At 44.8% G+C, this 19,431-nt stretch overlaps 1 protein-coding gene across 1 annotated transcript; it reads left to right on the forward strand.

Annotated features, from left to right (window-relative positions):
- Positions 1–4,098: 4,098 nt before the first annotated feature.
- ZRANB2 (zinc finger RANBP2-type containing 2) lies at positions 4,099–17,486 on the forward strand. Its single transcript, XM_062616106.1, has 10 exons — positions 4,099–4,299; positions 4,650–4,702; positions 5,085–5,193; positions 6,544–6,626; positions 8,658–8,734; positions 9,298–9,435; positions 10,263–10,435; positions 12,709–12,795; positions 14,984–15,148; positions 15,664–17,486. The coding sequence occupies exons 1-10, from the start codon at positions 4,244–4,246 to the stop codon at positions 15,725–15,727; spliced, it is 1,005 nt and encodes a 334-aa protein (XP_062472090.1). The 5' UTR covers positions 4,099–4,243; the 3' UTR covers positions 15,728–17,486.
- The last annotated feature ends 1,945 nt before the right edge of the window (positions 17,487–19,431 follow it).

Genomic DNA, 19,431 nt, shown 5'->3' on the forward strand with positions numbered 1-19,431 from the left:
CCCTCCCCTCATGATCTTCCCTCACAGCCACCCCTCCGCTTCCCTCATGATCTTCCATCATGGCCGCCTCTCCTTTGCTCTCATGATCTTTCATCATGGCCGCCCCTCCTCTCCCTTCATGATCTCCCCTCATGGCTGCCCCTCCCCTCCCCTCATGACAGTCTCTCATGGCCGCCCTCCCTCTCCCCTCATGATCTTCCCTCATGGCCACCCCTCCTCCCTCATCATGATCTTTCATTAGGGCAGGCCCTCCCCTCCTCTTATGATCCTTCATCATGGCTGCCCCTCCTTTCCCCTCATGATCTTTTCTCAGGGCCGTGCCCCCTCTCCCCTCATGATCTTTCATCATGGTTGCCCCTCCTCTCCCTTCATGATCTTTCATCATGGCCGCCCCTCCTCTCTCCTCATGATCTTCCTTCATGGCTGCATCTCCTCTCCCCTCATGGCCACCCCTCCCCTCCCCTCCTGTTCTTCTCTTATGGCTGCCCCTCCTCTCCCTTCATGATCTTCCCTCATGACCACCCCTGCCCTCCCCTCATTACCTTCCATCATGGCCACCCCTCCTTTCCCCTCATGATCTTCCTTCATGGCTACCTCTCCCCTCCCCTCATGATCTTCCCTCATGGCCGCCCCTCCCTTCCCCTCATGGTCTTCTCTGATGGCTGTCCTTCCTCTCCCCTCATGATCTCCCGTCACAAACACCCCTCACCCCTCATGGCCACCCCTCCCTTCCCCTCATGGTCTTCTCTCATGGCCGCCCCTCCTCTCCCCTCATGATCTCCCATCACAAACACCCCTCACCCCTCATGGCCGCCCCTCTTCCCCTCCTGCTGACTGAGACCCTTCATGGCGCCCCTGCCACGCCTGCAGCCATCACTCCCTGGAAAACCTCTAGTGCCCAACTCCTGCCACACTTGGAAACGGAAAGGGCCTTTGGAAAACCAGCCCTGCAAACGCTGCGGGGCACCCTCAAAGGGCTGCTGCAGCACAGCAGCTCCGGCGTCCCACCGCACGAGTCTGGGGTGGTTTACAGCACCGGCACTTCCTAGCACAGGCACCGGGTTTTCACTCCTTCTTCTTTAAACAAGTACCTGTCAGGTTGTGATGCGCTTTGAAAACTGAACAGCCAAACGCTGCTTCGCTGTATAATTTAGTGTATGTTCAGTTACAACAGAAATGGCTTTTCATAATAGTTAGATTTCACCTGATAGAAACACATTGCACTCTTTCAACTCATGGATCTGAAATTATTGTTATTATGATGTCTTGGGAAGCATCAACAGTGTATTAAGTGCTTTAAAGTGATGCTTAAAAACCTGGGTGCCCCAAGTTGCTTAATAAAGAGCATGGCATGCAGACAGCATACTGGGAAAGGGCTTGAAAGCAGAAGGGAAGAGCTGCGAAGCACAGGCAGCCTCCAGTTAATTGCCTGCCTTTGATCCTGCTGGCCCTTGTACCATTTAGTCTTTCTTGAGGAAAACTGATTTTCAGGGCTTGTTGGTAGGAATTGGCTGTCTAGAGAGAGGCCAATTAAACAGTTTTCTGGACATTTTTTCATTTTCAGCTGTTGGGTTTCATTATGCTAAAATGATGGTTGATGTATTTCTCATTTACTTGGTTATTATCAACTCCTCACCCACATTTGAAGCCAAAATGTGTTGAGATAGAAACAGGAATCCAATAAAATCCGTCAGAAGCTACCGTGAAACAGCAAGTTTAAATGAAACTTTGTATAAGAACACAGGAAATGATCAACATATCAAAAATCTTTAAGTAAAACTGGTTATTAAATAAGGGAATATTCTCTATAGGCACTGAGCTGAACAGCGGATTGTGCCTGGTCGTATCTCTCCAGGCTGCAGGAGATCTTGCCCACTTGGGCCTTGCTGCCTTGCTTTTATTCATAAATTGGTAATTTTTTTTTTTTTCCAGTCTTCAGCTGGCTTTTCAGGCTTTTTTTTTTTTTTTTTTTTTTTAAAGTAAATTGGTCCAAGGACGCTACAGAAACTGCACAGACTGGGAAAGGTCCCACTGACCACATCAGGCCCGTGGCTGCAGGTGCCTGGCCGAGGACTCCTCTGGGGAGGTTCCTTTGGCAGAAAACAAGTATCAAAATAATCTCAATGCTCCCTGCCAACTTCATGTTCCGTATCAGGTGCAACCCAAGGATAACCCTGCATTCCATTCCCTGTGCCAGCTGCAGCTGGTGGCCGGGAAGCTTTTTTCTTTTCTTTTTTTTTTTTTTTAATAGAGTTATCAATACGTTGTTATTTAAAATATCCCCACCGAATTCCATAAAAAAACAGGGGTTTAATCTCTGATAGCAACGCCACCCGAAGAATGCGTGTTCCTAAAGTGCCACCTGCTGTACAGACAAACACGCCGTGGAGGAAGGGCATCCTCCCAGGCACTCTGCGCTGCCGCTGGATTCACCGGCTTTTTCAAGCTCTTTTCTACTTCATTTTGAGGCTCGGCACTGACAGAAGGCTCTGGTAGTTTAAAGCCTTCTGTCAGGTTAAAGACGTTCCCCTTGTCCTGTCCCTACAGGCGCCTTCAGGCACTGGAGCTGCTCTCAGGTCTCCCCTTCAGGAGCCTTCTCTTCTCCAGGCTGCCCCAGCCCAGCTCTCTCAGCCTGGCTCCAGAGCAGAGCTGCTCCAGCCCTCGCAGCATCTCCATGGCCTCCTCTGGCCTCGCTCCAACAGCTCCACGTCCCTCTTGTGCTGCTGCCCCAGAGCTGGGTCAGGGCTGGGGCGGGGAGGGGGGGTGTCTAATGGGAGATTTGCTGCCATTTTATCACAGCGCTAAGACTCTGCTCTCTCATTTGAGCTTAGTCCGATTATCCAGTGCCACAAAGGAACGTCGTTTGGGGCAGAAACTGCTGCTCGCGGTTTCACATTTGGCACTGCTGCCCGTGAAGCGCTGCGCCACACGCAGGCTGTGCACCCAAACAGTGCAGGACCCCTGCTGTGGTACAGGCTCTGCCCTGCGGCCATCTTCTTTTCACCTTGTCCTTTCTGCTTGTTCTTGAATTCCAGAAAGAGAAAAGGCAAGTGGAGAAAAGCAAGTTTTTTTTCACAGCCCTTGCTCTCGATTCCCCTTTGTCTGGGGCCTTCTCCAGCTGCAGGCCAATGCAGGTGTAGTGCTTCCTTCTCAGGAGCACACATGTTGGGAGCTGGGGCTCGTACATAACCAGATGCCCCAACACATTTTTCCAGCGCAGTCACGCTGGTTTACACTTTTCTAAATAAATAGCAGTAACACTGTCATCTTCCCTCACGACCCGGAGAGTGGATGTGATAAAAACCAGGCACATAACCAGATTCCAGATCATTTTTCCACAGGATGTGGCCACAGCACGGAAAGGGGATAAAAACTGCCAGGAATGTCACATTTGCTCCAAATCAGCACACTGCATGTGTTTAATGAGGTAACGCTGATCAGACTAGGTGTGCAGATCCCACCAGCTCCTCACCAGTACAAAGGGAGAGCAAAAGGACTGAGCAGCCACACACAGGACATGGAAGCATTTGCCCCTGTGCTGAAGTGAGCCCCCCACAAACCACAGGATGGTCTTTGCATCATAGTAGAACCCATCTTTAAAATCATGGATTTTCTTGAACACTCTAACATTAGAGTCTTATTCTTGTTTAAAGCACTCTGTATGTTCTTGTGGCCACTTCAGTGCAATCACACTGAGAAACCAGTCTGAACGTTGTGTGCTCTCTCTTCTCTGAAAATGAAACTTATTTCATACATCTTTCATTATGCATCAATAGTTGATGTATTTTCTTCTAGCGAAGGTCTACACGCAGGAGCTCGGGCACTTCTGTCCCAGCTGGGACTTTGTGGTGACAAACGCCACAGCAACAGCCGCAGGACAGGCACCTGCCATGAACAAGGCAGCTCTGTAGTGTTGGTTTTCACGCTTTTGGGCTGCCGGGAACGGGCTCCCCGCCTCACAGCGCGGCTTCCAGCTCCGTGTCGCCCCTCTCCCTTCAGCGCAATCCCGCCACGGCGGCCGAGCGCACTGCGCATGCGCGCCTCCGCAGCAGCCCTCCTCCCCGCTGGGGGGCGCGCTTCCTTCGGTCCGCTCTTCCCGCCGGCCGCGCTGAGGCGCCCGGGCCGCTGCCTGAGCAGAATCCGTGCGGGCGGCAGCAGGGCGCAGGCGCGGGGGGCAGCCCGGCCCGCGCAGGGCCCTGGTCCTCTGGCGCCGTGCTGGGCGCTCGGCTCGGTGGGGCCCAAGATGTCGACCAAGAATTTCCGCGTGAGCGACGGGGACTGGATCTGCCCCGACAAGAAGTGAGCGGGGACGGGACGGGACGGGACGGGGGCAGCACCCGCCGCGGGGCCGGCGGCACACGGCGCAGCACAGCGCCCGCCACCGGGGCAGCACCGGCCCGGGGAGCCGCGGCCGCCGGGTCCCCCGTGGCTGCCTCCTCCCGCCGGCCTGGGGCGGTCCGAGTCAGTTTCCCCCCTTGCGGAGCTGCACAGCTCTGGCATCACGGGGCGCTCAGGGCCTGGGGAACTTCGTGTTCCGATTTGGAACCGATTCAGCTGGAAATATAAAGGTGGTTTTCTTCTAAGTCTCGCGTGAGTGCATTTTCCAGCGTTAACCAGCGTCTTCGTTCTCGCTCCGCTTTTGTTTTCAGGTGCGGGAATGTAAACTTTGCGAGAAGAACCAACTGTAACAGATGTGGAAGAGGTGAGTGTCTCAGCTGCCAGACGCGAGACTGAGATGAGCTCTTAGGCAGAAGCTCTTCCCTGTGAGGGTGCTGAGGCGCTGGCACAGGGTGCCCAGAGAAGCTGTGGCTGCCCCATCCCTGGCAGTGCTCAAGGCCAGGCTGGACACAGGGGCTTGGAGCAACCTGTTCTGGTGGAAGGTGCCCCTTCCTGTGGCAGGGGTTGGCACTGGATGAGCTTTAAGCTCCTTTCCAAGACAAACCAGAATGGGACTCTGTGATCTTTGTCTCCTCATCTCTTTCTGCCATTTAAAAATAGTATTAAATCCGTTTAAAAAGAATATATTCATGAAACAAGATGTTTGAGAGCTGTTTGTTCTTTGTGTCTTTGTTTTTCTTTTCCAGAAAAAACGACAGAAGCCAAAATGATGAAAGCTGGAGGGACTGAAATAGGGAAGACACTTGCTGAAAAGAGTCGTGGGCTCTTCAGTGCTAACGACTGGCAGTGTAAAACGTACGGCCTCTTACAGAGTGCAGTGTTCTTGTAGTGCCACACACCTCAAACAGCCTGGTTCTTAATTTTGTCACTGTACATTTACTTGTACAGTTGAGGAAGAATGGTCAAAACTCACACAGGTTCCACTCATAGTGTTCGGATGTGAGGCTAGCATTCAGTTTTGCTTGCTGGAGAGCAGCTTATTTAACATGGCTGGGAAAAGGTTAAAAATAAGATAGGTAGGTAAAAGTTCATGTTTTTCTCTGATAAGCTGGACACTTCTCAAGTTTGGAAGATAACATGTGGATGGAAGTAACACCCACACTGCAGCGTGATATTTTGTTGTTAACATTCGCTAAACACGTGATGAGTCAAGTTTAGCCCATGGTTAAATCCTCAGGTGTTTCTCCAAGGCATCAGTTGGGAATGTTAAGACCTCAATTAGAAAAGGTCTGCTTTAATAAAACACTTGGATTTTTGAAAGGAGCACCTGAAGGATTTCAGGCTTTGCTGTTTGGGCTGTCTGAGCAGTGACACGTGGAATTCTGTTCTTTTTTCGTGTTGGCATTGAGCTGTTTTCAGTCTCATGGATTTCCAGTGGCACTGTCCTGCAGCAGCACATTCCCTGGGTAATGCTGTGGACCCCAGTATCTGAGAGTATCTGCTTGATGCTTTCAGGATTGCTGTGTCTCTCCAAGTTTATAGTTAGGTTGGGTCTTACAGACCTTCTCCTCTTCTCTCTGGGGCTGAGCAGTGCTTGAGGGTAGCATTACAAATGGAGGAAGCCTGAGTGGCCTTCTAGGAGGTCATAAGATAGGAATGCAGAAGCAGGTAACTGCAGCGGTGAGGGTCGATGACTGCTGATAAGATTATACCCATGGTACCTTCTTCATTAACCCCTCTAAACCATAAATGCCACTAGTGGAGAGCAGTGAGGGGTCTTAACACTTTGTGCAGCTACCCCTGTAAACTTGGCCATGTGCCTTTTCTTTCCCCTTCACTTCTCCAGTATGGTCACTTTCCCGTCATCCTCATTCCAGTGAAATACCCAGAGACTCTCTCAAGCAATTATGTTATGAGGACTGTTGCCATGGAGGTTTACCAGATCACTGCTAAAACTTGACAAATACATTTTTGTAATAGTTCTCATTTTGAAGGCTAAGTTGGACGGGGCTTGGAGCAAGCTGCTCTAGTGGAAGGTGTCCCTGCCTGTGGAAGCAGGTTAGAACTGGATGAGGTTTAAGGTCCCTTCCAACACAAACCACTCTCTGATTCTATGATTTATTCTAAGTGTTGCCTCAGCACTTAAGCTTTTTGATTTGAAATAGAATGTTTCTTATTTTTGTTTCATTCTTTTTGCCTCTGAAGATGTGGTAACGTGAACTGGGCCAGAAGATCAGAATGCAATATGTGTAATACTCCAAAGTACGCAAAATTGGAGGAAAGGACAGGTAAGATGTGTGTGGTTTTAAACTACTCAAATTGCTGTAAGAGGACTTCCTTTTATAAATTTCAGTGTAATTTAATTAAAGGTGGTGTTTTCACAGCCGAACCAGCAAAGTTGACAGGCTGAGAGAGCTGGGCTGGTTCACCCTGGAGAAGATAAGCCTCCTGAAGGGGAGACCTTAGAGCAGTTCCCAGTGCCTAAAGGGGCTACAGGAGACCTGGAGAGGGGCTTTGGACAAGGGCCTGTAGGGACAGGCCAAGGGGAATGGCTTTAACCTGCCAGAGGGGAGACTGAGATGAGCTCTTAGGCAGAAGCTCTTCCCTATGAGGGTGCTGAGGCGCTGGCACAGGGTGCCCAGAGAAGCTGTGGCTGCCCCATCCCTGGCAGTGTTCAAGGCCAGGTTGGACACAGGGGCTTGGAGCAAGCTGCTCTAGTGGAAGGGGTCCCTGCCTGTGGCCGTGGTTGGAATTGGAAGAGCTTTAAGCTCCATTCCAACAGAAACCAGTCTGTGATTGTATGAAAGTTGGATGAATTTCCATATGTAAATAAGTCTTGGACTTATAATATAAGTAGGTTCTTAGATTTGATTACTTTTAGTGGTGTGTTAACTATATGATTGTTTCATATGGAAAGTCAACAGATTAAACTGCCCCTATATTTGATTTTGTTACTAAGATGTTTGGAAGGAGTAATACAGTCTGTGTTCAACTCCAGAAGGCCCAGTGCATGCACAATGTCCATTGCTGGAGGCCTCAGCATCCCCCAGAACAGGGTTTGAAGGTTGTGTAGGTCAGACTGTCACCTCTTAATGAGGTTTAGATTTGGTCACACTTGGACACATTCTGAGTTCCTCCTGCATTAATAATGAGCCCAGTGGTAACTAGACCGGAGGATCTCCTTACACTGCAGTCCTGCATTTGTACTGGTGCTGTTGCAAATGGGATCAGGCTGAGAAGCTAATGCATGGGGTGTGACAATAATGCATATGCACTTGGGTGACATGGTTTTGTGTGTCGTGTCCCTGCCCATGGCAGGGGGGTTGGAACTAGATGATCTTAAGGTCCTTTCCAGCCCTAACTATTCTATGATTCTATATATAAAGAAGCATGGAGAAGAGCACACAGGTTATAATTCAAAAGAATATTTTTTAATACTTTCATCTAATATTGAAAGAATATTAAAGAAGAATATTTAATTGGATTTAATATATTTCATATAATTGAGTATTTTTACTATTTCATTATTGTTCCACGTTCTGGTGTCCCTTAGACGTTGCCAGTCACGTGCAGGACACCCAGCACGTTGCATACACTTGGGGTCAGTTACAGAGGCAGCTGAAACAAAAACGATCCCTTCAGGTGTTCCTCTCACGTTAGACAAAGGAACAGAGAGGTTCCTAAGGCAAATCTTGGCATTCATACAATTCCATGCGCCTGCAAGATCCTTTCATTGCTGTGGCTCCCTGAGGAGCTATATCTGAGTGCATGTCCAAAAGAATTGTGATACCCAGGGGCTGCATGCATGTGTGACCTGGCTGAAGCCAAGGGAAGCAGTTGAGCAGCGTGTTCCCACCTTGTGTTTCGTTCACTGCTTTCCTGAGTTGGCTACTGGCTGCTTGCTCCCTAAGGTGGGATTTCAGTCTTGGAGTACAGTAGCCTTTGTTCTAGCCCCTTGGGTACATGCCTGTGTGCATCCACACAGGGCAGCTGTCAGGCACCACAGCCCCACCACAGCTCTTCCGGGAAGCACAGCAATAATCCTGACATTTCTTTTATGTTTTTGCTTCCCACTGTTTTAAGCTCTCTAGCTTCTGTATTGTGTCTTAATCCATTTGCTCAATTAGGTTTCTGTTTAATAAATGTGTGTAGGAACAATTCATGTTCCTCTTGAGATCCTGTTACATTATTGAGGCACATATTTATAAACCACTGAAGGCTTCCTGAGCCTCTGTGAAAGTTTAGAATAAACTTTATGCTTCTTGTAGCTGAATTTGGTGCAGATTGAGAGATTTGTCTTGTTTTCCCCCTTTTTCAAGGGTACGGAGGAGGATTTAATGAACGAGAGAATGTTGAATATATAGAGCGTGAGGAATCAGATGGGGAGTATGATGAGGTAAGACTGGGTGCGTGTGCTGCTCTGGAGGCACAGGTACTGTGTGATGTGCGTGTTTAGGATATGTTTGCATTTGGTTTCCTTAGAAGAGTGCTGATCAAGAATATGTTGTGATACAGCTCTCTGCCAATGCTCAAGTGTGAGAGTTTTGAACTGAAGGTAGATATATCTGTTTTGTCTTTTGTGGGTAAAAAGTAAAAATGAATTAAAATTAAACTTGTACGAGCTGAGTTTGTTAAACTTCTTCAAGAGGTGGCTCCAGGGTCATGGGTGTTGCTTTCAGCTAGATGCTCAATGTTGTTTAATAAAGATAACCCATAGACACAAATATAAAATACTCTTGTTAAATTCAGATTTCCATCCAGCTTGTCTTTGGGCACTAACTGTACCCAAGACAAGCATCTCTTCAGAAATGTTCTTGTTGCTGGCTGATGTTTTATGGTACTCCTCTTTCCCTTTGAGCAATATCTTATGTGAAATTTATGTGTACTTATAAAAAAATACAGGTTTTAATTTAAATTACTTTTGATTCTATCATATTCTAATGAAATAACATTTCTTAGTTTGGACGCAAAAAGAAAAAGTACAGGGGGAAGCCAGTTGGTCCTGCGTCTATCCTGAAGGAAGTAGAAGATAAGGAGTCTGAAGGGGAAGATGAGGAGGATGAGGATGAAGATCTCTCCAAATATAAATTGGATGAGGTAACATGTTTGGAGTTTTTATCATTCTTTAATTATTACTATAGTGCTGTGTAGTAGTAGTGGGTAGGGTTTGGTTTGTACTTTAGCTGCCTTTCGAGTAATGTGGAGGAGCAGCTATTGAATAATAGTGCTACAGCTTCTGAGAAGTAATGTGCACAAGCTGTTTTGTTCTAAATACCTGCAGTCACAGATACGTGATTTTAAAACTTACCTGAGATCAGAATCAGTAGTTACAAGAACCGTGTTTGGAACCTTTGTCTATGGACACCATATAAAGGGAATATTGTTGAGTTTTACTCTTCGCCTTTTAAAACCATGTCCAATTTCTATTTTATAAGTGGAATAAAGTGAGTTTTTCCATCTTTTCAGAAATACATGATCACGTAGTGGATTGTCCACATCTCTGCACAGTAGTCCTGCAGAGACCTGCGTATGTGCTTATTATTTACACAGCAGTCACCAGGTCCTGCCCATGACACATGTGTCTGCAGAATTGTGCTTTGGCTCTAGATTTTGCATTTGCAGATTCTTCCAGGCACTCAGTTAAAGTAACTGGCAAAATGAATGTCTGTGCTCTCATTAGCTTCATTAAATAACAGAAATGGGACTTCAGATGGGTTTTTTCCAGGCTTTATATTAGTTTGCTTTGAAATAATTATTTCAGTCACTCCTTACTCTTAAAATACTTGGATCTGAGGACATGCACTACCAGCAGTATTTCAGAGGTTGAGAGCCACAAAATGAACCCCAGAATAGGCAAAAAACAATAACTGGAGAAAACAATCCAAGTGTTTCTGAAGTATTTTTGTGGATCTGAATTTTTTCAGGATGAGGATGAAGATGATGCTGACCTCTCAAAATATAATCTTGATGCCAGTGAGGAAGAGGACACTAATAAGAAAAAGAAATCCAATAGGCGCAGTCGCTCTAAGTCTCGGTCTTCCCACTCGCGGTCTTCATCACGCTCATCCTCTCATTCAAGCTCAAGGTCTAGGTCCAGGTAAACGGGTACAGGTCAAGGGTAACGCCAGGCAAAATGTCAGTATCTAACTTCTTTTTTTTACTTTTCTTTTTTCTTGATTGCCTTACAATTTTAGTTTAATAATGTTAATGATTTCATGTACAGAATTTACACAGGTAGATAATGTTCTCTTCTGACCTTCTGTGGCTTCTCATGACAGAGGTTTCCTGTGTCTTGCTGCTTGTTTTAGCAAATTTAAGTTGATATTTCAATTGAATCCTGCAAATATGTTAAAATGTAGCGTATTTTCAAGTTTGTTTTTAGGCTTGTTGGCATTTTGTGAGTCAATGGGTGAACTTTGGTTTTTAGCAGTGTTGAGTAGAGCTGTTTAACAGAGGCAGAGGGTGCTGTGGTTAGAGTGGGAGGAGGCAGAAGAGGGCAGTGATGATGCAGTAAAGGCAGATTCAGGGAAAGGACAGAATGGAAAATAGCCTGGAAATAACAACAAGAAACTTGAACTTGGCAGGAGACACAGCTTTAAGTACAGTGGCAGCACTGTCAGAAGAACACTGAAGGTTTATATTGGTCATGGGACCACTACAAAAGCGTATGGGGCCGATTGAAGATCTCGCATTATTATTTTTTAAATTCAGTAATATATGAACAATTCAATAAATGTTGTGCAGTTGGGTGATGTAAATCATATTGTAGCTTTTTAGCTGCCTTACAACTAATACGAGGATGATACTGGTAGATTTAAGACCTCACATCAGTACAGGGTTATATATAAAGTTCATACACGTAAAGTTCAAGTTTTTTCTAACCTTCTTAGCTCTGTAACTGCACCAGTCTGCTCTCCCTGCGGTGGCCATTGCCCAAACTCTTCAGCCCTTCAGACTAACCAGGTGTCGGCCACTGTCTCTGTTGTCTTTCCCCTGCCATTGTTGTCATGCTTTTTTCTGTTCTGCTACTTTTATGACAAATTAAGCTCTTCATAGTCCATACTGTGAGACACCGCATTCTTCAAATGTCCTGTAGCTTTGAGGAGGAGCAGCCTGAATGAGGGTGATGAAGCTGGCCACTGTAAGCAATTTCATCACAGAATCATCATAGAATCATTATAGAATAGTTTGGGTTGGAAAGGACCTTGTGATCATCTAGTTCCAACCCCCCTTCCATGTGCAGGGGCACCTCTGTGAAGGAAGGTGGGGGCAAGATCTTTGAGAAAGTGGGTACACTGTCCTGTTTGAGGGCAGCATGGACCCAGTGTGAGCTGCATTTGAGGGCAGTTCTTAGGTGTAGGGGTGGGAAGGTCAAAGGAGACAGAGCTTCATCTCGCCATGAGTTTGCTTGTTGATTCACAAATGTTAACTGAAATAACTGGTATTTGCTGGGGATCATTTAACTTCCTGTTGAACTTTTTGCTTCTAGCTACAGATTAGTAGTTGAAAATGTCAGCTGCCGTTTGCGGACACTTCTTTGTGTTCTTTAAAAAGGTTTAAATATATTTCCTAGGTAGCATGTGCTCATACTGCTTCTGTTTTACAGGAAAATGAAAAAGACGTGGTAACAATATAAATAGGGAGATAATGACTGCATGTATAATAGATTTTTTTCCTTAAAGTTTATTACAGTCTGATTGCAGTACCTTCTTTTCACAATGTCAGTGCAAGTCCACTACTGTTTTTACATCTCTCTTATGCTTTCTGCTTTAAAGAAAATCCATCAACATGAAAAAATGGGAGGTCATTTTGACAAGTTATAAGGGGTATTGGAAATGTCTGTACTTGAACCCAGAATTAACTACTGCTGATTGTTAATGCAGGGGGAAATCTGGATGAAAACTTGAAACTGCTTCAAAATGCTTGTGCGAACTGATGTGGGGAGATGCGGGCTAGTTAGTCCTGATGCTCTGCCCTGCTCTGCTGTTCAGAGGAGTGGTGGGCTGCAGGTTAAGGCATTGGTTTTAAATGTCATTAAAAGTCAAGGCATTGGTTTCATGAAATAGTTAACAGATGGGCAGTTGTTTCATTTGCCCAATAACTGCAATTCTGTTTAATGTTTGTGCTTTGTTTTAGGAAACGTAAGCTAAAAGCTGACTTTGTAATTTAATTGCACCATCTTACTATGTTAAAGTTTCTGTTTCACAATGTGCTGTGGTGGTACCGGGGGAGCAGGAAGAAATTGTCACTGCTTTAGTGACTCTATGCCAAACTGTCTCAATGCAGCGTTGTCTCTGCTGCTGACAGCAGCAGCTTTTCTGCTAAATACAAGCCAGACATGGGGAAAAAAAATCTTCCATGTTGTTTCAGGTCCCATTCAAGAAGTTCTTCCAGTTCCAGATCAAGATCTCGTTCCAGTTCCAGGGAGCACTCTAGATCTCGTGGGTCGAAATCAAGGTGAATGAGGTAGAACTCTCTCCTTGCAGAGAGAAAAAAGGGCAGAAGAACCAACCGCTTGTTGATTTCATCGTAAAATTATGCTGGTCAGAGCACATTCACTCTCTTGTATCTTGGAGGTCAGAACCCTTGGGGTCACTGCACGAGGTGCTTCCCACTACATGTGTGTTTCTTGAGAATACCAGGTTTTGGTTGAAGAGGTTAAGTTGAATCTAAGCTAGATGAGTGAATGCCAGAGATCATCACTTGGAAGGAAGAAGGATTTGAATGCATGTTCACCTGCTTCAGCATTTTCTGCTGGTTTGACTCTTTCGACTTTGGCTACTTGATGTGGAAGGACATTAGAAAATACGCTATAATTCTGGGTTTGTGTTTAGTGAGAACTTACTTAATGTATATTTTAAGTTATTTAACTGCTTGAGTGAGTCCAGAGGAGGCCATGGAGATGCTGCGAGGGCTGGAGCAGCTCTGCTCTGGAGCCAGGCTGAGAGAGCTGGGCTGGGTCAGCCTGAAGGAGAGAAGGCTTCTTAAGGGAAGACCTTAGAGCAGCTCCAGTGCCTAAAGGGGCTGCAGGAAACCTGGAGAGGGGCTTGGGACAAGGACCTGTAGGGACAGGCCAAGGGGAATGGCTTTAACCTGCCAGAGGAGAGACTGAGATGAGCTCTTAGGCAGAAGCTCTTCCCTGTGAGGGTGCTGAGGCGCTGGCACAGGGTGCCCAGAGAAGCTGTGGCTGCCCCATCCCTGGCAGTGTTCAAGGCCAGGTTGGACACAGGGGCTTGGAGGAAGCTGCTCTAGTGGAAGGGGTCCCTGCCTGTGGCAGGGCTGGAACTGGGTGAGCTTTAAGCTCCCTTCTAACACAACCCAAACGCAAAGCAGTTTAGGATTCTGTGTATCCATCTTCCACTAGGTAGGACTGTCATTATCTTTATAATGTGGGATATAAAAATCAGTGAATCAAAGTGTTGATAGTAAATCACGTGAGAAGCCTACAGGACCTTGAGCTTGCTGCAGTTACTGACTCGTGTGGAGAAGAGTGACAAAGCACAGAACTTCCTTGAGGTGTCCTTGCACAGGCGTCCTGTTGGCAGGACTTGCCTTTTGCCATGGCATGAGGAGCTGTTCCTGCACGTGTGCAGAGAATCTTAAAACTGTAAACGAGGAAGTTTTGTGACAGGAAGATCAGTCACAGATGGTGCCAGCACCCTTTGGTGGCAGAACATGCTGAGGGTTATGTGAGGGTCAGCGTGAGATGGAGTCTGTGCTTCTGGGAGGAGCGAAAGGAGTGGCTGTGCCCCCATGGGTGCTGCGGGGACTCAGTACAGCACCCATGGAGTGTGCTCAAAGTATGGGCTTGTGGAAATAGAATTGCCCTACTATTATGATTTACAGTGGAAATATTTTACCAACCACATACACTGTGTTGTTGGGGCTTGTAAAATGTTTTATCCATCTTACTGAAAAAAAGACTCAGGTGTTTTGATGTAAATTTGGAATTAGAGCTTAGGACTTTACAGCTCTATCACTTTTTCCACAGGTGGGTTTCTTTTCCTCATTTAATTCTTTTAGATAACAAGAGTGATTTTTTGAGTGTTTGTAAGTGAAGCTGGTCATTTACAGGTTTTTTTAATGCCAAAATTACTGTATTGTAAGAGGTTTTAAAAATCTTTTGGTTGTGAAAATTCTTACTTTCTACACAAATTATTGTGATATTTGTAAATACCCCTTAAGAGGGTTCTTACTATTGTAGTAAGATGAACATTGCAAACCTCTTAATAGGAGGTGAATCACTGTTAAATCAGCATCACCTCAGTGGTTTTCAAGCCACTTTGATCTGAGTTTTAAGTACTGAGGAAGGTCCTTACACAGGCTACTTCCTACTCGAGTCTGCCATCCCCTCTTTATCCATGTGCATCATTCTGGTGAATGCTGGAAAGGGGTTTCCAACTTACTGGTGGTCTCTATAGCAAAAAACCACTAGGAAAATTTAATAAGAATACTACTTTGGCTTTAGAAGTGTTTATTGGCAGATAACTCAGGAGTAAGTATTACAGCATCCGCATGTTTATTTGACAAAGCACTGATGCAGCTAGAGTAGTGAGTGTGAAAACTGTCTCCTTATGTTCTTTCTTTCTTTGTTCTCCCTGTATTATACCAGAATTAAATCTCATTTATTTCTTAATCAATAAAGATCCAGCTCCAGGTCCTACAGGGGGTCTTCCACCCCAAGAAAGAGATCTTACTCGAGCTCTCGTTCTTCCTCCTCCCCCGAGAGAAGCAAGAAGCGAAGTCGTTCTCGATCTTCTTCATCTGGTGATCGCAAAAAAAGACGATCGAGATCACGGTCACCCGAAAGGTTTGGGTTTATGTAGAATAAGAATGGGTGTAGTTAAATGTGTGATTTTTATTTATTTTTTCTGAAGGACTTGAGATTCACTGGGAAGGAGTTGAATCTGATTAGTTATTCTGATATTTAAAGTAGTTTTCTCACTTCCCCTACTTTTTACTTCTTACTAAAACCTCTGTAATTGCTTCTCCCCAATGAAACTTCCTCCTCGTAGAATCATGTTCCATAGAAAGACCTAGGTCCCCATCTTTCAGTGTGTGAAAGCATTAATGTATACATTAGTGATTTAGTTTCATAAGTAAATTTTGCCTTTAGAAGCTGTATTCTACTTTCAGTATTAAACTTCTAGCATTAAATTCACTTTCATGACCTTAAAGTGGTTTAAATTTATTTCTGTATCCTTATAAGGCCCCTGTCAGATACATTTTGCTTCCAGCTATTGTAGGATACAGACTACTCAAAGTGGGTGCTAAAATTAACTTCAACTCATTTCTTTGCATGCTTTCTCCATTTATATCTTGCAGACGCCGCAGATCATCATCTGGATCTTCCCATTCTGGTTCCCGTACAAGTTCTAAAAAGAAATAATGTATTAAAGCTCACCTTTAAAAAAACAAAAAACCCAGGAAAAACAAATTCCAGTCAGTGCATGAGACATTTTTAAGAAGTTGGTGTCTTACTTGGTCAGAAGTGCTAAATCTGCTAGTAGAGGTGCATGTCTGTCCTTGCTTTCTGGAAACCTGCAGCTTTGTTCATGAAACAAAACGTGAGGTAGCATTTTAAGCCATAAACTCCTCACAGGAGGTGTGAGGATTTATTACTTGAGTAAAGAGGGGAGTTATTATTTTTCAAGACTCAGTTGCTCAGTTTCTGGTTCTCTCACTCAATTCCTGGCTTTCTTGCATGTAAGAGCAGGTACATTCCAACTTCACTTTGCTCTTCATGTGACGATTAGAAGTATCTGAGGAATGCAGAAGAACCCATAAGCTTTCTGCATCCAGCTCCTGAGCTTGTTCATACGGGACCACACAAGATTAGTGTAGCTGTAGGGCTGGGCTTACCCACTGGATGACAGTAGTGAGTACTTAGGTCTAGTTATTGTTTGGTTTTCTGTGTTGAAGTAGAGGTGGATTCCCCTCTCTTTAGCTCTGCTCACTGCACAGTAGTTATTAAATACCCAGAGCAGCAGATGGTTCTGTAGAGAGCATATTAGACCTCATTCCTTCCAAGCAAGGATGTTTGAGACATTGGGCACTGTCCTCTCCAAAGCTGGTGTCCCATAGCTGCCAGTGCCTATCACTAGGAATGATTTGCTGCCATCAGCAACGTGCCCTTTGCAGAGGGTACTGGCTGTGCTGGTGTCACCCACATGAACCCTGGACGCAGCAATCCTCTCCTGTAAAAGGAGAACTTTAGGAGCTACTCTTGAGATGGAGGCATGTGGAACTAGTTTCTTGGAATCAAGTGAAGCTTCTGCAGGCCGTCTGTAAAACTCATTTGGGGCTGACTAAAATTTTTAAGGTATCTGAATTTTATTTATATTTAAAAGTGAGAATTAATAAACTCTGTAGAAAGTGCTGACACCCTAAATGTGTTCTTCATCAGTCATTCTTTTTCCCTTAAACATAATTTATGGCTTAAAATGCTTCATTGAATCTATTTGGATAGCAATACCATGTTAAGACTTGGTCTCTCTTGAGCTCCGTTTGGTTAAGCAAGGTTTAAGTATCGTCAGTGCCACCACAAGGTAAGTATGTTAAGGAAAGTTCTTCTTTTTAAGCGAGCAAACAGCAATATATCTGCATTTACTTGAGTCCTAGAGCTTCCAAACTCCTTTTTGACCACTGCTTTTTAAAGTGAACTGCATAGAAGCAAACGGAGCAACATTTAAAAACCAGATTCTTCCTTTTCTTCCTTTTATTTTAAGACACTTCTTTTGGACTGATGTAGAAGCAAAATGGTTTTGGTGTAGAGATATTTTGATAATCTCTTTTTTGCAGAAGAAAAAATGCTCTGCAGTTTCTTCTTTAATGCTTTCTTTTCTAATTTCAGTGCTAGGTGTGTGTAGGTTGCACAAGAGCAGGTTAGCCTTGTAACTGCCTCTGACAACTTCAGTCCAACTACTAAACTGTACAGATTGGAGCCGCTAGATGCGATGTTGTTAGCCTTTGGGTTTTCTCCTTGTGCTTTGTATTACAATTGTTGCTGTACTTAACAGATGGAAGTCTTTACATTTAGCAAATAGACTACCAGACAAAGGGAAGTGATGGTTTCATTTGGCTTAGATAAAATGTAAGGCAAAATGATTCTGTAGACAAGTGTAAATAAAGCCTGTGAGTCAACTGTGCAGCAAGTGCTTCTCTTGGAAATGTAAAGCAATCCTTCCGTGTACATGTGGTGGTGTGACTGCAGTGCAAGAAGGGTGGTTCATATCCTTCCCTGGCCGTATATATCATGCATTTTCAGATTGTTTCAGTTCTTTAAGTACTGAAAATGCTTCAGGATTCAAACAGCAGCACGTTTAAAATGAGCTGTTAAGAAATTCAAGGCATTTTCATTTCCTTATCTTCTTTTCAGGCTGTTCTCAGAGGAGGTATATTTAAATTACTTTAATTTCTACATTTTAAATGACAAAGGCACAGTGGCTGTGGTTGTCTGCATGCAGAATACCTCTTTGTAGTTACTGGATCAGCAAATAAGTGAGAACCAAGTGATCAGACTTGATATGGTTCACCTCTGCTCAGACACAAAGCTGGCTGTGGCTCAGGGAGTAGAAAGCTGTGGCATTACTGTGGGGAGAGTTGGTGTGGGTTGGGATACAATGGTCTCCAGTGACCTAACAGTATATTTTTCAGTTTCACTAGAAATTATTCCCTTGCCCTCAATGTATTCACTGGAATCAGATCAGTTGCTGCCTGCAGAAATAAACTGGTATTTGTGTGCAGCTTTATCAAAGATCAGTGATCGGCATGCAGGAGGAAGTGGAGATTAGGTCAAGTTTAAGGGTAATGTGCTTTTCTAAGAAAAACTAAATACATTCATGGATAGTCAGGGTGGGTTTGCACAAGTGTTCTTCTGTAGGAAGTGAAAACTGGAAAGGGATTTGAGGTAACACTGGCCTTTATATAAATTGGGCAACTTTAAAATTCCCTGATGAATAAGTTTTCTTCAGTCAATGATAAAAGCCATTAAAACGTGAGTGTTGGAATATTTTAAACTAAGATTGCTTCATTTCCACTAACTCCTCTACACTGCTGTGTGATAGAAACCACTGTGATGAACAACCAGAGATTAAATAGGCTCTGTGTTGGGTCTTACTTCCCACTAACTTAAACTTACTAACTTCAGTTTACTTTTCACTAACTTCAGTTTACTTATACTTAACTCTTGCAGTTAGCTGTTACACTGTGTGATCTGCAGTATTTTTGTCCTTTCCAGTGCATTAGGCATTGCTCAGTGGCCATGCCTTGTTCTGGTGGGGGTGACGTGTTGCACCACGGGCTTGTATTGATTATCATTTTAAACATTTCAGATTCAATGGTGCTGTCACTGGAAATCATTGAACATTACTTAAAGAGTAGTGGAAAATACTCCCACTGCTGAAGATGCTGACATGAAACCTTTCTGATTGTCAGAGTAGAGCACATATGGTTTGGGTGGGAAGGGACCTTAAAGCTCACCCAGTTCCAACCCCCTGCCACAGGCAGGGACACCTTTCCCTAGAGCAGGTTGCTCCAGGCCCCATCCCTACCAAGTAGGGCTGGATAACTTTTAATAGTGTTTTATACCTGATGTCTCTCATTTGGGTATTGGAAAAGGCTTCTTAAAAGCAGACTTTGACAATCAAGAGCTGGCCAGTGGAGTCTGAAATTCCCAGGATGGCAGTGGAGGGGTTGGCAGTTTCATCCTCCATAAGCACCTCACTTCAGCTGGTAACCATGGTGTTTCACTGTTGTCTTCCATCAGAAAAGACTTCATGCTCAAGTCCTTTCCAAGCCAGATAAGGAGTTACTGAGATCCTAAAGTAAATATTCTTGCGCAATAGGAGAAGATACTTTCAATGGGGGGCTGATGGGAGGAAGTTCGACTGAAGCCAATGGAAGTTTTAAGAGGGATATAGTGCCACATTCGGTAACACACACTTAGCTCCTTGCTGATAACAGCAGCATCCTGGGATCAGCCTGGCTTTACCTTCCTTCCCATGGGAGTAGTTTCCCTGCTGGGGATGCTGCCTCTGCTCCAGTCCCTGTGCTGTAGCTTCCAACAGCTTTTGGGGGAGAAACTAGCTGATG

This window comes from Pezoporus occidentalis, unplaced genomic scaffold (assembly GCF_034315485.1).
Source record: "Pezoporus occidentalis ecotype Australia unplaced genomic scaffold, CSIRO_AGI_Poc_V1 ctg188, whole genome shotgun sequence".
In the NCBI taxonomy this organism is placed as follows: Eukaryota; Metazoa; Chordata; class Aves; order Psittaciformes; family Psittacidae; genus Pezoporus; species Pezoporus occidentalis.

Coding starts and splice junctions, on each gene's coding strand:
- ZRANB2 (XM_062616106.1), top strand. CDS start 4,244: ATGTCGACCAAGAATTTCCGCGTGAGCGACGGGGACTGGATCTGCCCC. Junction 4,703..5,084: donor CTGTAACAGATGTGGAAGAG/GTGAGTGTCTCA, acceptor TTTCTTTTCCAG/AAAAAACGACAGAAGCCAAA. Junction 10,436..12,708: donor AGCTCAAGGTCTAGGTCCAG/GTAAACGGGTAC, acceptor ATGTTGTTTCAG/GTCCCATTCAAGAAGTTCTT.